The sequence below is a fragment of the Magnolia sinica genome, chromosome 16 (assembly GCF_029962835.1).
Source record: "Magnolia sinica isolate HGM2019 chromosome 16, MsV1, whole genome shotgun sequence".
In the NCBI taxonomy this organism is placed as follows: domain Eukaryota; kingdom Viridiplantae; phylum Streptophyta; class Magnoliopsida; order Magnoliales; family Magnoliaceae; genus Magnolia; species Magnolia sinica.
Window position 1 is genome coordinate 14,414,845 of NC_080588.1, and position 14,981 is coordinate 14,429,825.

The 14,981-nt window shown below is 45.3% G+C and overlaps 1 protein-coding gene across 5 annotated transcripts in view; it reads right to left on the bottom strand.

Moving 5' to 3' along the window:
* Positions 1–1,563: 1,563 nt before the first annotated feature.
* The window catches only part of LOC131229870 (asparagine synthetase domain-containing protein C4F6.11c), an 89,666-nt gene continuing 76,248 nt past the window's right edge, over positions 1,564–14,981 (bottom strand). For 4 of the 5 annotated variants that reach the window (XR_009163634.1, XM_058225914.1, XM_058225912.1 and 1 more), the window contains one exon: positions 1,564–1,974. Coding sequence is in view for 3 of the 5 variants with exons in the window: in XM_058225914.1 (XP_058081897.1) it covers positions 1,867–1,974 (108 nt within the window). In the remaining 2 variants the exon portion in view is untranslated. The remainder of the gene's footprint in view (positions 1,975–14,981) is intronic. The other variant, XR_009163633.1, reaches the window with a different exon arrangement.

The window sequence follows — 14,981 nt, forward strand, 5'->3', positions numbered from 1 at the left end:
AGCCATATCCACTACAATATAAATTATGAGCCATCAAGATTATTTTTAATCCTCAGCTAGCTGTTTCCGTTGGTGTGGCAGACTTGAATTAAGGATTGGCTTGATTTTTGGGCCACCGGCCTAAGTTGATGGGACGGATGGTTGGCTGGGATGTCTGAAACATCACTGTAGGGCCCACCCAATTGGGAGCGCTAAACTCGTTTACAATGTAGTTTTTTCTAAACCGACAGTAAAGGTATTTAATTAATTTTCAACCCTCCCACATCCTTTTGAAATTGCACTGGGAAATGATCTGCACCTAACAATGAATTGTCCACATCCAAGACAAACTTCACATGATGGATGAAAGTTTAGCTCACATGATGGACGAGTGGGCTCCATGTGGAATATCCACAACCAACATTTAACATAGTAGACAGTCCAAGTATCTTAAAACATGCTTTAGCCATCAATTCTTTTGCCATTCGGAGCATGGTCAATCTATGATGAGAGCAACCAGAAGGGTTCAAATTGCTCTTATAATAGAGTTGTTATAATCTTCAAAAATAACATCAATTACTCTATTTGAATGTTTTACCAAACGTGCTTATTTTATAAGAGCTTCTTTTCGTTTTAAAAACTTGATTTTACCAAACTAACTTATTTAAAACAAGACCTAAAATTAAAAGAGCTTATTAGAGTAGCTCTTCTTTGAAAAGCTATTGTTAGATTAGAGTAGAGATGCCAAACGAGTCCTAGCAGTGCTCCTGTAAAATTAGTTCACTTGGATGGTCCAACCAACCATTGTCCACTGTGTTCATTAAACTCAGGACACATTCCATGCATCTCCTGCAAAAATTGCATGGATCAAATGATCTAATCCGTCCTTTAATTTGGCCTTTTCCCCCTATAGATGGATCAAATAGCTGACTGGACACGTTCCTGTGTAAACGATATTGGCTGTCCGTATAAAAGGTCACTGATCAAATGGTTAATATCTGTTGAATCAGTGGGATGCTTAGGTGGCAGTCCATAAAATTTGTTGGACCTCATTAACAGTCTAGATCAATGTATCGTACTTGAGTATTCCAATGCAACTAGGAGAACATATCTTACAGTGCTCTGAAAGCACTGGAGCACTTCTGGACTATTAAATATTACAAAGTCTTGGCGATCAAGAGTCAGAAGAACTCAACTGAGTCACTCAAAGATCTGGCGATCTTAACCATCTAACAATGGCCATTGAATTTGGACCATGGACCATTTTATTTTAATCACAAACCACTGATTGAATGGTTAGGGTATGTGTGCGAATTAGGCAATGTTCCATCCACAATCGGACCTACAACAGGCACGGTCCAGATTCACATTTCAATCAAATGGAATATAGAGATGAAATCGGTCTCCTCTATAACCAAAATCAACTCCATACGCCTGTTTACAGGAATAACGATACCGTTTACATTGCTCCAAATATCCAAGAAACATATTGGATGGGATATATATATATATATATATATATATATATATATATATATATATATATATATATATATATAAACAAGAAACAGGTGTAGAATCATATACAACAGAAATAGCTGTCCACCTCTAGGCCCCTGTGCCCTTTCCATGGTGGTCCACGAAACGGTTCAACATACTGGCAGTAACTTGTCTATAGATTTTCACTACAGGCACTGCTAGAAAATTAAATAGAAATAAATTACAATAATTTAAAAAAAAAAAAAAAAAACCCATATATTGACTATGGGAGACAAGTGGCTAGCTGAACCTGCATCTTTTCATCCATATAAAAGCCTTAGCACACTCCATTGGGGCCCCGATGGATGACTATTCGTGCATGAAATGAGTTGTGGATGCAGAATGAAATTAACTTCTTGGCTCATGGATTACTACACTCCCAGCAGATGCCTGGTTTGCTGCACGGTTGCTACCAAAGTTCTTCCTATTTGATTCTCTGGCGATTCTCGATCCAAACTGGAAAAAATAAAAATAAAAAAGGGTTGGCTCCTGTGAAATAAATTACATGATATCCAGAATGTCTCAAAGAAAACTGTATCAATGAACATGGCTACTGCATTTATACAGAATGTATGAATGCACATACATCTTAGGTATATGCGTGGGACTGTTGGCTTATGTAAGCATGCCAACATAAGCAATGGGAGATGGAGGTATCTGAGTTATAGATCGAGATGACGCTATACACACTGCGTGGACTGCATAATCATGTATTTATGCATGTACATTTGTGAGAAAACAAAAAAGTCTAAATCATTGTCATCACAGCCTTGTCCCAGCATTGGATGCATATAAGAAGGGTATGCAAATCAATTTGATCCAGAAATTTTCATGTACACAATGACATATTACAAGGCACAGAATGTGAGCATGTATGTTTGCATTATAAAACACCCATTAATGCCCTTCTGCAAAGATGGATGCACAACAGTAGTGAAGATTCTTGGTCAGTTAAATTTGATTTTTGCCCGGGAAAATTAGATTCTTGCCGGTGGCTACATAAGCTTGAACCTTTAGGCCTTCCTCAGTTGTTGCGTGCATTAAACCAATGACAGCAAAAATTGAATTTTCACACCCGTACCAGACCCAAACAGCGAGGTGTGATTGGGAAACTAAAACCTAGAAGCATGAGGGGAACAATGGAAGAGCAAGAGCGGGTGTGGGATGCCCCGTGGGAGACGGTTCTGCCCAGGAAATCTCGATCGTCTCCATCTTCTTTCTCCATCTTTGCTGCGAATCTTACCTACGATACTTCGGATGAAGATCTTCATCGCATCTTCAGCCGATTTGGGAAACTGCAGGAGGTTTTAATTCCATGGAATCAACAACAAAATCGTCCCCGGGGTTTCGCTTTCATCCGATTCTGTCATGAGCAGGATGCTTACAACGCGATTCAATGTCTGAACGGAAGGAGAATCGATGGTAGGGTTGCTCACATCGATTGGGCGAATGGGCATTCTCGCCCTAGGGCATCAATGTCGTTCCCTCTTCGACCCCAAACCCTGGCGGAGGGCCCACCTCCAGATCGTTCTTTTGCGGCAACAGTCAGAGTGCCTAAAAAGGGAGCTTCCAATCAGATGACGGAGAGCTTAGGGATTACAACCATTGCTGATTCGCGAGCAGTGGAGGACCGGATGCAGGCATTAAATCTTGCTCTGGTGGGGACTGCGTCGGATCCGGATGTCCGAATTGATAGACTGATAGGAGCTATGAAGGAGTCCAGTCTAAAAGAGAAGAATGTGGAGGTAGTTAGGATTTCAGGCCAGAAATTCCTTCTGACATTTAAATCCAAGGAAGAGCTTGAAGCGTTCTGGAGAAACTCTGTTTTGATCAACGAAATGGGGCTACAGACGGCTGAACGGTGGACTCCGGCAGAGGTAACCGGTGGTGATGGCATTTGGATTCGACTATTTGGCATCCTAGCCCACGCCTGGATTGAGTCCGTCATTCTGGATCTGGCAAGTTTCTTCGGCAAGATCATTCAAATAGATTCAAACTCCATATTCAGCTATTTCCAGGCATTTGCTCGTATTAAGGTGATTCCTCATCCGGGTGTAAATTTTAACATTGTCTTGGAATTGTTGGTTTTGGGGAAGGCCTATCCCATTATAGTGCAGATGGAACCATTGTTTAACTCTCTGTCCATCAAGCTCACTACCAACGAAAGCACCAAGGAGTGGGTGCTCAGAAGATTTCATGGTCAGTTGAGGCCCCCAGCACCTGTTTGTGAAAAGGTCTCAACAGTGGTTGAAACTCCTCAGCTTGATATCTTTGGAAATCAATCAGATGATCGTAAAAATGCCAATCAGGGGGACAATGCTGCTACGAATTTGGGCGAAAATCCAATTGCTTCCATGGGAGAAGATCTTAGCTCCTCTGAAGCAGTCTGCGCAATAGCAATCCAAGGTGAAACGGTTGTAGATGGTGAACCAGGTTATTCACTTGTTTGTCAACCAGCTACTGAGGTTGGAACAGATAGCAGAAGGCACCACGGTCAGTCTCAGTTAGGTGGTACTGGCTGTGCAATTTCTAGGCAGGTGCTGCTGCCCAGACAGCCAGCTTCACTCTTCGACTCTAGAAAAATGCTTGCTGTTTGCGTTGGAAACCAGTCAGTGGAGTATCAGAAGGATAGAACCCAGGATGAGATGGAAAACAATCAAGTAGAGCAGGGTAAAAGCCAGTTACTAGTTCAGCAAGGTGAGGTGGATTTAGTGGGTGGACTGCAGCCATATTCTCAACCCCAACAAAACACTAATCAGACGGTTAGTCACCTGGAGATGTTCCACCCTTTCGCTCTACCCACAGTGAGACCCCAGAATAGGGAGGCGGGATCAGAAACTGAGGCTATAATTCCAATGAATATAGGATCGCCACTGCAATACCAGGAGCAACATTTTGGGGGGAGGTCTGCTGGTGGTGAGGGGATCCACCATCCAGATCTCAGTCATGGCCTGCCGAGCCATAGGGAGGAGTTTGGAATAGGAGATATCAATGGAGAGGCTGATGCAGTAGTTGAAAGAAGAACTGAGCTGGGAGTGAATGTGAATGCTGGGAAGGTTGTGGAATCTGTGATAGTTGGAAATCACCTTCATAACCAGGTTCAGGGTCTTTCACAGAGGTGTGCTGGTGGAAAGGACAACCACCCACCAGGCCTCAGATATGGTTTGGCGAGAATCAGGGTCGAGGAAACTGTGACTGGGGCTAATAGTGCAAAGGTAGATGCAGTAGAATGCATATCTGAACCCAGATGGTGTTCAAATTCAGCCCCGAAGGAAGTCTATCGAAGGCGAAATAAGGTGAAGGACAGACCTGCTCTGGAGGTTGATCTATCTCCATATTTTTCGCCAGTCACCAATTCAATCAGTTGCACAAACAGATATCAAGTAGATGATTACAGAAGCCCGGATGCCAATCTGTATGAGGAGTCAGAACAAGGGCAGGATACTGACCTGGGGGGAGTCGGGGAGTACGATATCCGGAATCGGTACTCCGCTGAACGGGGGATGCAGGTAGGACAGGCAGAGTTCGAAGTCGATAAACCCCCGAAGAAGATAAGACGACACAGAATTTTATATGCTAAAGGGAACTGGGAATCAAGGCTTCGCCGGTTGAAGAGAGGGGCCGTTAATACGGGTTGTGTGACTGATGGATAAGATCATTGTGTGGAATGTGCGTGGAATTGGCAACAATCGAACATTGTGGACTGCTAAAAGGTTTCTCAAAACCCATGACCCTTGGATAGTGGCAATGTTAGAACCGATGCTTGGTGATGAGAAGCGGGTGCGTACTGGCCTAGCAATGGGTTTTCACTCTTCATTTTCCAACCGTGATAAGGGTGGCAAGATTTGGCTGTTCTACAAGTCTCTTCTCTCCTGCTCGATAGTCGGCAAATCGGATCAATGCTTGACGATAGTGGCTTCTGTTCAGAATAGTGACTCCCATCTATTTCTAACTTCTGTTTATGCCAAGTCTGCTCGGGTTTTGAGGAGAGCTCTCTGGACAGATTTGGCTCTTCTCTCCTCCTCGGTACAGGGCCCTTGGGTAGTATGTGGTGACTTTAATGCAGTAGTGGCCGACTCAGAAAGAAGAAGCCGAAGGGCTGCGAACAGAGCCTCTTCTATTGAATTTGTTGATGCGATCAATTCCGCGGGCTTGTTAGACTCGGGTTTTTCTGGGAGTCGGTTCACCTGGAGTAATAACCAATCTGGGAATGCTCGCGTTTGGGCAAGGTTTAGACCGGGTTCTCATCAACGCAAGCTGGTCCATGTCATTCCCTCATTTCAAAGTTTCCCGTTTGCCTCGTATTCATTCCGACCATGCTCCGCTGCTCCTCTCCTTGCCTCGTTTGTTGTCTGGGGGGCCTAAACCGTTCCGTTTTCAACGTATGTGGACCCAGCATGAGGAGTTTCTCAATGTGGTCAAGTCAGCTTGGAACAAGGTGGAGTCCTCTCATCTAGTCTATAATGTGCTCTCCAAACTTAAGCAAGTGAAACAGGATCTAAAAATTTGGAACAAAGAGGTGTTGGAAATATTTTCGAGCAGATAAAGCTAATGGAGCATCGCGCCGTCGAGTTGGAGGCCCAAATCCAAGCCTCTTCAGGTTTGCTAGACCAATCAATCAGCTTGCAGCATCAAATTAATTCCAATGCAGCCAGGTTAGCCTCCTTAGAACTTATGCAGGAAATCTTCTAGAAGCAGAAATCAAGGGTGGACTGGCTGTCGGAGGGGGACAGAAATACGCGGTTTTTTCATGCAATGGCTAAGGAAAAACAGAGGAGAGTAAATATCAGTCGGGTAGAACTGGACGCTGGACATATTGCGGAAGGTCATGCAGATTTAAAGGCAGCAGCGGTCGCCCATTTCCAGCAGATATTTTGTGCAGATTCTTGTCAGATAGATCAAGACCTTCTTCGGTGTATTCCGCAGACGGTCTCGCAGGCCCACAACGACATGTTGTTGAAGATCCCGTCATTGTTGGAAGTTCACTCGGCGGTTCTTTCCATACCAAAAGATAGCGCGGCTGGGCATGATGGTTTCTCAGCCAGCTTTTACGCATCTAGCTGGGAGGTGGTGGGTCAGGATATTCATAAGGCAATCTCTAATATCTTTCAAGGAGGTAATATTCCCAGGTCAGTATCGGCTACGATTATTTGCTTAATCCCGAAATCTCCTTCTCCTAAGCAGTTCTCCGATTATCGTCCTATTAGTCTGTGTAACTGCCTTTATAAAATTCTCTAAGATTGTTGCTTTCAGGCTTAGCCAACTTCTCCCATTGATGATATCGCCAGAACAGGGGGCGTTTGTTCAAGGCCGCTCTATAGCCAAAAATGTTGCCTTAGCTCAAGAGCTGTTCAGGGAACTGAACAGGCTGGTTCGGGGGGGAAACATTATCTTGAAGCTTGACATGGACAAAGCATATGACAGGGTTAATTGGGATTTTTTGAAGCAGGTTATGAAGCAGTTTGGTTTTAGCATGCCTTGGATTGAGATGTTAGAAAAGTGTTGGGCGAATAGTTGGTTTTCGGTTCTTTTAAATGGTGAGATGGCGGGCTTCTTTAAATCCTCTAGGGGTCTTAGGCAAGGGGATCCCATCTCTCCAAGCTTGTTTATTCTTTCAGCTGAGGTCCTGAGCAAAGGGCTCAAAAGCTTGTTATATCTTCGGGATAGCCGGCCATTTGCTTTGTGTAGAGGATGCCCTCTGATCACACACCTGCCATATGCAGACGATACCTTAATTTTCACTAATAGGAGCAAATCCTCGCTGCTAGTGATGAAGAAATTCCTGGATTCCTTCCAAGCATCCTCTGGCCAAAGCATAAATCTGAGGAAATGTTCCTTTTATTGCACATCAAAATTGTCAAGTGCTCGAGTTAGCATGATTGAGTCTATCCTCGGCTTTGGAAAATCGTCAGCTTCTTTCTCTTATCTAGGTGTTCCTATGGCAGACGGTAGGCTCCAAGCTTCAGCTTTCAATCCAATGGTCGACAGAATTGTGGGGCGCATTAATGGGTGGAAGGCCCGCATTTTATCCCAGGCTGGAAGAGCAGTTATGGTGAAGAATGTCTTAGCTGGTATTCCGATTCACTCAATGGCGGCTGTACATATTCCTTCTCAGGTGCTAAAATCAATTGAGAGACATATGGCGAATTTTTTCTAGGGCTGGTCAGAAGGGAAACAAAAGTGTCATTGGAAGAATTGGAATTTGCTAGCCACGCCAAAGGATGAGGGAGGCATTGGCTTTAGGAAACTTGCGGACATTATGAAAGCTTTTCGTATTAAAATGGCTTGGTCGATTAAATTTGGTCAGAAGGACAATGTGTGGAATTCATTCATGATAGCTAAGTATCGCCACGACTCGTCTTCAGGGCTTTTGGCTCGTTCAAGGCGGTTATCATCCCCCCTGTGGAAGAGAATCAAGGAATTCATTCCTATGGTGGAATCCTGGGTTCAATGGCAAATAGGTGCTGGCCTCTGCAATTTTTGGAAATCGAATTGGACTGGGCTAGGGCCGCTTGAGCAGCTGGCTGAAGTCGAGGTGCCAGTTGGATTGCTCGATGATCAAGTGCGTCAGGTGATTGGTCCTCCCTTTGCGGCTTTCCTTCTTCTCCCTCAGAGAGTCATTGACCACGTCTTTCAGGCAGGGTATTGCACCATAGAAGGTGTTGACGTGCCGTTTTGGCCGCTCACGGTTTCAGGGGTTTTTTCAGTTAAATCGGCGTGGTCTTTGACCAGAGCTCCTAGGCCGGGTCGGAGCTGGTCAAGATAGGTTTGGCACGCCAAACTGCCACCCAAAATCTCCCTTCTTCTCTGGAAGGTGCTGCAAAATGCGGTCCTGGTGGATAATGCGGTCCAATCTCGGGGTGTCCATTTAGCTTCCAGATGTGTCTGTTGTTCTTTTCCTGGATCCCAACCTCATGGCATTGAGACTCTGTTACATCTCTTCGTCAACAGCAGTATCGCTCAGGTGGTATGGCAAGCTGTAGGTGGATGGTTTGGAATTAGTGTCATGGCTGCTTCCTCGGTTGAAGCAAGGCTTTCTCAGTGGTGGGCGGCGGTCCGTTCTAGGCAGGATAAATCGGTGAACCATATGATTATTCCATGCATTGTTATTGGGAGATATGGAAAGCTCGTAATGCGGCAGTTTTTGATGATGTACCGGTAACTTGTGATCGTGTTCTCTCGAAAATCAGATGGTGGGACACTCTTCTTTGCAATTCATCTGACCAGGGCTGCAAGTTGGGGTCAGGTTGGTCAGATTCTACAACGGTAGGTGCTATCTTGTCTAGTGCCACTAGAAAGCGTGGTCGTGCAGGTTTGATTAGATGGGAGAGGCCATTGCCTGGATGGGTCAAAATTAATGTTGATGGGTCAGCTAGAGGCAATCCGAGCAGATCGGGAGGGGGTGGAATTTGCAGAGGGGAGATGGGCAATTTTCTCTTTGGTTTTTCAGGTGGCTATAGAGTTGGCACTGATACCGTTACAGAATTGAGAGCGGTGCATGAAGGTCTTGCTTTGGGTATTCAAAGGGGTTATAGCCAAATCATCTTAGAATCAGACTCTAATCTGGTAGTCGATTTGCTCAACGGAGTGGCAACGCCGGGATGGAAATGGAGGATGTGGTTGCATAGGATTTATTAGTTGCAGCGTAATGGCCGAATCAGGTTTGTGCATGTTCTAAGGGAAGGGAACTCGCCAGCGGATTTTTTGGCTCGGCTAGGTAGCGCTTCTCAATCTGGTGCTTGGTTCGATCAGCCTTCAGAGCTGCCTCATCAGGTGAGAGGTTTCATTTTTCTTGATAAAGTTGGTTTGGGAAATCTTCGGTTGAGGTAACCCCCTGGCTCTGGATATAGCCCCTTGTTGATAGTTCTTTTGTTTTATGTTTTACGATAGGCCTTCGTCGGGGTATCTTTTTGTCTGCCAGGCTTAGGCTCGAATGAGTTGTATATGTTCCCATTGAATATATGAATGAATCCTCTTTTTGTTATAAAAAATAAAAAAATAAAAAAATAAAATAAAAATAAAAGATACTTGGTCTGTTGTATCATACAATCACATTTGTGTTTGTGGACAATAATGTTGTAGAGTTGGATCTAGATGATGTGGATGACACAACAATCACAGAGCCTAAGCAGCCAAGCATGGTCACACCCAAAGCGTTAGCAGCAAAATCTCACTGGGAAGAATGGGATCAGTGGATGGTCTCGATTGCAAATAACTTTATTAGTTCATAGAGTGCAGAGTTTGGTTTGTATTAGAACTTTACAATGTGGATTTGGTTGTACTCTAACCAGTTATTCTTGGTTTATTTGAAAGATTCTTAGGGCTTGTTTGGGTAGGGGATCCAGCAAAAATTGGGATTAATTCTAATCCTGATTTTGGTGGCCCCATGATCTCCATGTAGGATTCACGGCATTAAAACGAGGTTTTACTTGACATAAACAAAATTAAGGAAGCTCTAAAAAAAAAAACAAAAACAAAAACAAAAACAAAACAAAACAAAACAAAAATGCCATTATAGCATTTTTCCAGAGGACAGCACTGCTTTAGCACAGAAAAATCCTACACACAAACCAGGTATTTTCATGATTTTTTTATTTTTATTTTTAAAAATTTTTATTTTTAAAGATAACTAGAACTGCATTAAAGAGAGGAAAACTAAAGAAACAAGAAACACAGGAAAAGAACAGAGAAAAGGAAAGAAGAAGAAAAGGGCAATGCTGCGGAGATAGCAGACAACCCCCTAGCAACCTAGAAAGCTAAAATCAAAGGACCTTAAATCCTTAACATTAGAAGCCCATTCAATCACCAATTTTTTGGCCCTAGATCCCACCCCCGAGGTAGACGAGGAAACGTCCTCAAAACAACGGTTATTTCTTTCTTACCAGACGGTCCACCAAATAGCGATAATGGCCATGCGCCAAATGATTGACTTAATCTTCCCCAATTTGAACCCATTCCAAGAAGAGAGGAGGCTAGCTGCCGATTCAGGAACACACTAATTTGTTGAAAAAATCTGAGAGAACTCAGCCCAAATTTTAGACATGAACGAACAATGAATAAGCAGGTGGTTGACTGATTCAACTGCACACATGCAGCATAGGCAAACATTCACAATGTGCATGCCTCTCTTGATAAGATTGTTCACCGTGAGAATTCTGTTGCGACCGGCCAACCAAGCAAAACAAATAAACATAAGGGGGACCGGGTACTTCTAGATGAATGGGGAGGCATCATGCACATGGAGAGACGCAAGGCAGGAAGCGGCATAAAGGGACTTGATGGAAAATCACCCTGATTTCTCTAACTGCCAGAGCAGGCTATCCGGCTTATTTCTGTTAGGGGTAGCCCTGAGGAGGCACTATAGAAGAGTCTCAAACTCCATAGCTTCGGTATCATTGAGGTTTCTGGAGCTTCTGATGTCCCAAACTATGTGGCCACCCGTGCAGGAGTAGCAGTTGATGATGCGGGTGTCTCTCTCCGGGGACAGACAATAGAGCTGTGGAAATTGGAGTTTGAGTGGCATCTCCCCAAGCCAAGGGTCTTCCCAAAACTGAATTGAAGAGCCATCGCCCAGCTCGAAATTGCTGTGCTGGATAACTGGATTTTTCACTTTAAGGATTCCTTTCCAGATATGGGAAACCTTATAGGACGACGAGCCTTTAGGCCACCGATCCCCTGGAGATGAACCATACTTTCCTTTAACTATCCTCACCCATTGAGCCTCCTTCTCAGAAGCAAATCTCCAGACCCATTTCCCTAACAACGCGGAGTTCATCGTTTTCAGGTTCTTCACGTTAGCCCCACCCCCCTGAAGACCTTGCAGACTTCTCTCCAATCAAGAAGGTGAAACTTTCGCTGGTTTTCTTTGCCAAACCACAAAAAATCCCTTCTGATTTTATCTATAGTTGTGAGCACCTGGCCAGGGCACCTAAACAGAGACATGAAGTAGAGGGGGAGGCTAGACAGAGTTGCTTTAATGAGAGTCAAACGATCCCCCATTGACAAGTTATGGCATTTCCAGGAGGCCAAAAACCTATGAAACTTATTGATGATCCTATCCCACATGAATTTCAGCGGCCAGCCCACAGAAAGAGGAAGACCAACAAATAGAGTTGGGAAGGAAGCTACCTTGCAACCCAAAGAGTCTGCAAAGGCCTGAAGCGTGGGAGAGGGAACGTTGGTCCCCAGCAACTTGGATTTAGACATGTTTATCCACAGGCCAAAGGCTGCTTCAAAACATCGCAGGGAAATATGGAGATTATCAATATAATCAGCTAATGCTTTCGAGAAGATGAGGGTGTCATCCGCGAACAAAATGTGGGTTAAGGGGTTGGAGAGGCTGGGCATAGGGATTCCACGCAGGAGACTTTCCTCCTGCCCTCTGGACAGCATGGAAGATAGCACGTCGACGACAAATAGGAAAAGAAGGGGGGGAAAGGGGATCCCCCCCACGCAGGCCACGCGAGCTTTTAAAGAATCCTTTAGGAGATCCATTGAGCAATATTGAAAAGTGAGCCGAGCCGATGCAGGCAGCCATCCATCTCCATTTGATCCCAAAACCCCTCCGGTAAAGCATATGGACCAGGAAGAGTCAGTCAAAATGATCGTAAGCCTTAGCGATGTCCAGCTTACAAAAAATGCCTTTCAAGTGAGACCTGTGGCAAGAATGGAGAACTTCGTTTGCGATGAGAGCAGCGTATGTAATCTGTCTACCCTTTATAAAAGCATTCTGATTGCAGGAGATGAGATTGCCTATAACTTTCGATAAACGAGTAGATAAAATTTTTGCAAGGATTTTGTGGGGACTCCCTATCAGACTTATAGGTCTGAACTCGGAAAAAGAGCTGGCACTTGCCACCTTTGGGATGAGGGAGATAAACGAAGCTTTGACGCCCTTCGATAGTCTAGCTCGGCTGTGGAATTCATGGACGAAAAGAAGCAGGTCCTGACGGAGCATGTCCTAGAAAGTCTGGAAGAAACTAATCGGAAAACCGTCAAGCCTTGGCGATTTATCCCCTCCCAGAGCATCAACTGCAGCTTTGACCTCCTCCTCAGAAAGTTCGGCTTCCAGATGCTCAGCTTCTTTGGGCTTTAGAGATGTGAAGAGCAAGTTATCCAGACGCGGTCTCAACCAGTTCTCGGCCGATAGTAGACGTTTGAAGTGAGCAATGGCGAGGGCTTCGATCTCCTTTTTGTCTTCAATTCTGGTTCCGCTATCAAAGATGCTTAGAATGGCTTTTGATCAAGCATGCATATTGGCCATATTATGGAATAACTTAGTGTTTTTGTCATCCTCGGCTATCCATCTCACTATGGATTTGATCCTCCATGAGGCTTCTTCTTCTTGGGCTTTGATCGAAAGGATCTGAATTATGGCAATTTGCCTGTTCATAGACTCCAACGATAGAGGATTGACTTCTACCTTAGAATCAATCTTCTGGAGCTCTGACAGCAACGCATCATTTTCAATCTCCCTCTGCCTATCCTCCTGCTGGTGCCACTCCTTAATTTTGGATTTTAAGAGTCTGAGCTTGCACATAAATTTGTGACCATGAAAACCCTCCACCTGGAACCCTGACCACCATTCTGTTATCTTTTGTCGAAGAGCATCTGATTGGAACCACGAAGAATTGATCCTGAAAGGTTTGGGGCCCCAATTGTCATCGTCCACCGAGAGGGAGATCAGACAATGATCAAAGGTGGTTCTTGGTAAAGCGGCTTGCAGAGCGGACGGGAAGACCTCGATCCACTCGGGGGAAACAAGAAATCTATCCAAACAAGATTGAATTGGAGACGCACGACCGTTGGTCCAGGTGAACCTGGTTCCCAAGAGCGATAGGTCAACGAGTTGCTAATGCTGAATCCACTCTGAGAACTGCAACATTGCGGCAGACGGCCTTCTGATTCTGGAGTGGTCTTCTGCATTGCAAGTAACATTGAAGTCCCCCACTACGCATGAAGGTCCTGAAAAGTAAACCTTAGCCTGGGTTAACTCCTCCCAGAACTGAGGTCTAGCAGAATCAATGTTAGGCCTGTAAACAACTGTGAGAAGACATTGGAAGGGAGAGGACTTATCTTGGAGTTTCACAGTCACCGAATGAGTCCCTCTGGATGAGGACAGGAGATCCCAGAAGGACGATTTCCACGCGACCAGGATCCCACCCGAGGACCCAACAACATCTAAAGAGATCCATTTAGCATCGATCGCACCCCACAAAGTCATCAGCAAGCTATCTTTAAAACAAGAGACCTTAGTCTCCTGGAAGCAAACGACATTAGGATTTTTTCTCGCAATAGTTGCTTTAATCAGGCTCCTTTTGTGCTTGGAGCCGACCCCCCTCACGTTCCAAGAGACCATCTTCATTGGATGACCAAACTGCCCCAGTTGCCCTGTCTCCTTGATGAGGTTTTAGAAGCTGAACCGAACCTCGGACTAGCTTCGAGCCGTTGAAGCTCGCGGTCGCTGGTAATTCTGGATAAATGTTTTAACTGGCAAACTGCGCCTTTCGATGGGTCTGCCTCTGTTTTCTATGCACTAGAATAAAGCAACATAGTCTTCCATCCAATCTCCAAAGGACAGTCCTAGGGACCTCCCGACCTTCCCAATGGCTTCTCTAATCTAGCGCTTGTTCTGCATCTTAGATATTAGGTCCGCTCGGTCTCTCTTTGAAGGCATGGGTTCGAGGTGGGGGTCGGCTATCATCTGTAAGGGTTCCGCATTTAGGACTTCAGATGAGAAATTTTCATCAAAAAGCGTGATCGGGCCCAACTCCCTAGCCTCAGAAGCGAGATTGATAATCCGATAGGCTGCAAATAGACGAATCTCGCCCTCTGAATGCATCGTCCGGGTCGGAGAAAGGGTAAGGGTAGGAAGAAGGAGCAGGGATGATAGGATGAGATGGGCTGCGGGTGAGTGCAGGACGAGACAGAAATGGCTACATGAGTCGGGTCCAAACCCGGGTAGAAAGCTTTGCACGTATGAGGAGTCGGGGTTGATGAGAAGTGAGGTGTTACCACATGCCGTTCGACGGGAGCGTGGCGATCGGTAGGGGACGACACGGGTCCAGCTTTTCATGAGGGAGAGGGAGAGTTCGGTTGACACGAAAGGGCCTCTGACATTTTACAGTTAGAGTCCGCGCGAACCGATGGGCTCGACGACATATCCCCTGGGTAATCCGCTGCATGATAGTACCTCGACCCCGAGGACACTCATCACTCCACGCGTCTACTGTTTGTCAGACGTTGGCGGAACTGCTCTCGAGGCGATTTCTTTGTAGGAGAAGGCGGCCGTGATGGCTCCGTTACTCCACGTGTTACCTGGTCATCATGGCTGGCGGCCTGACGCGGACTTTCGCCTGCAAGTCTGTTAATGTCACGATGTGGTACACCGCTGGAGTATGGTGGTTGTGGTAGGTCATGGAAGACGGTCGGGCGAACCGTCACCGGCGCCGGCGGAGGGCCCT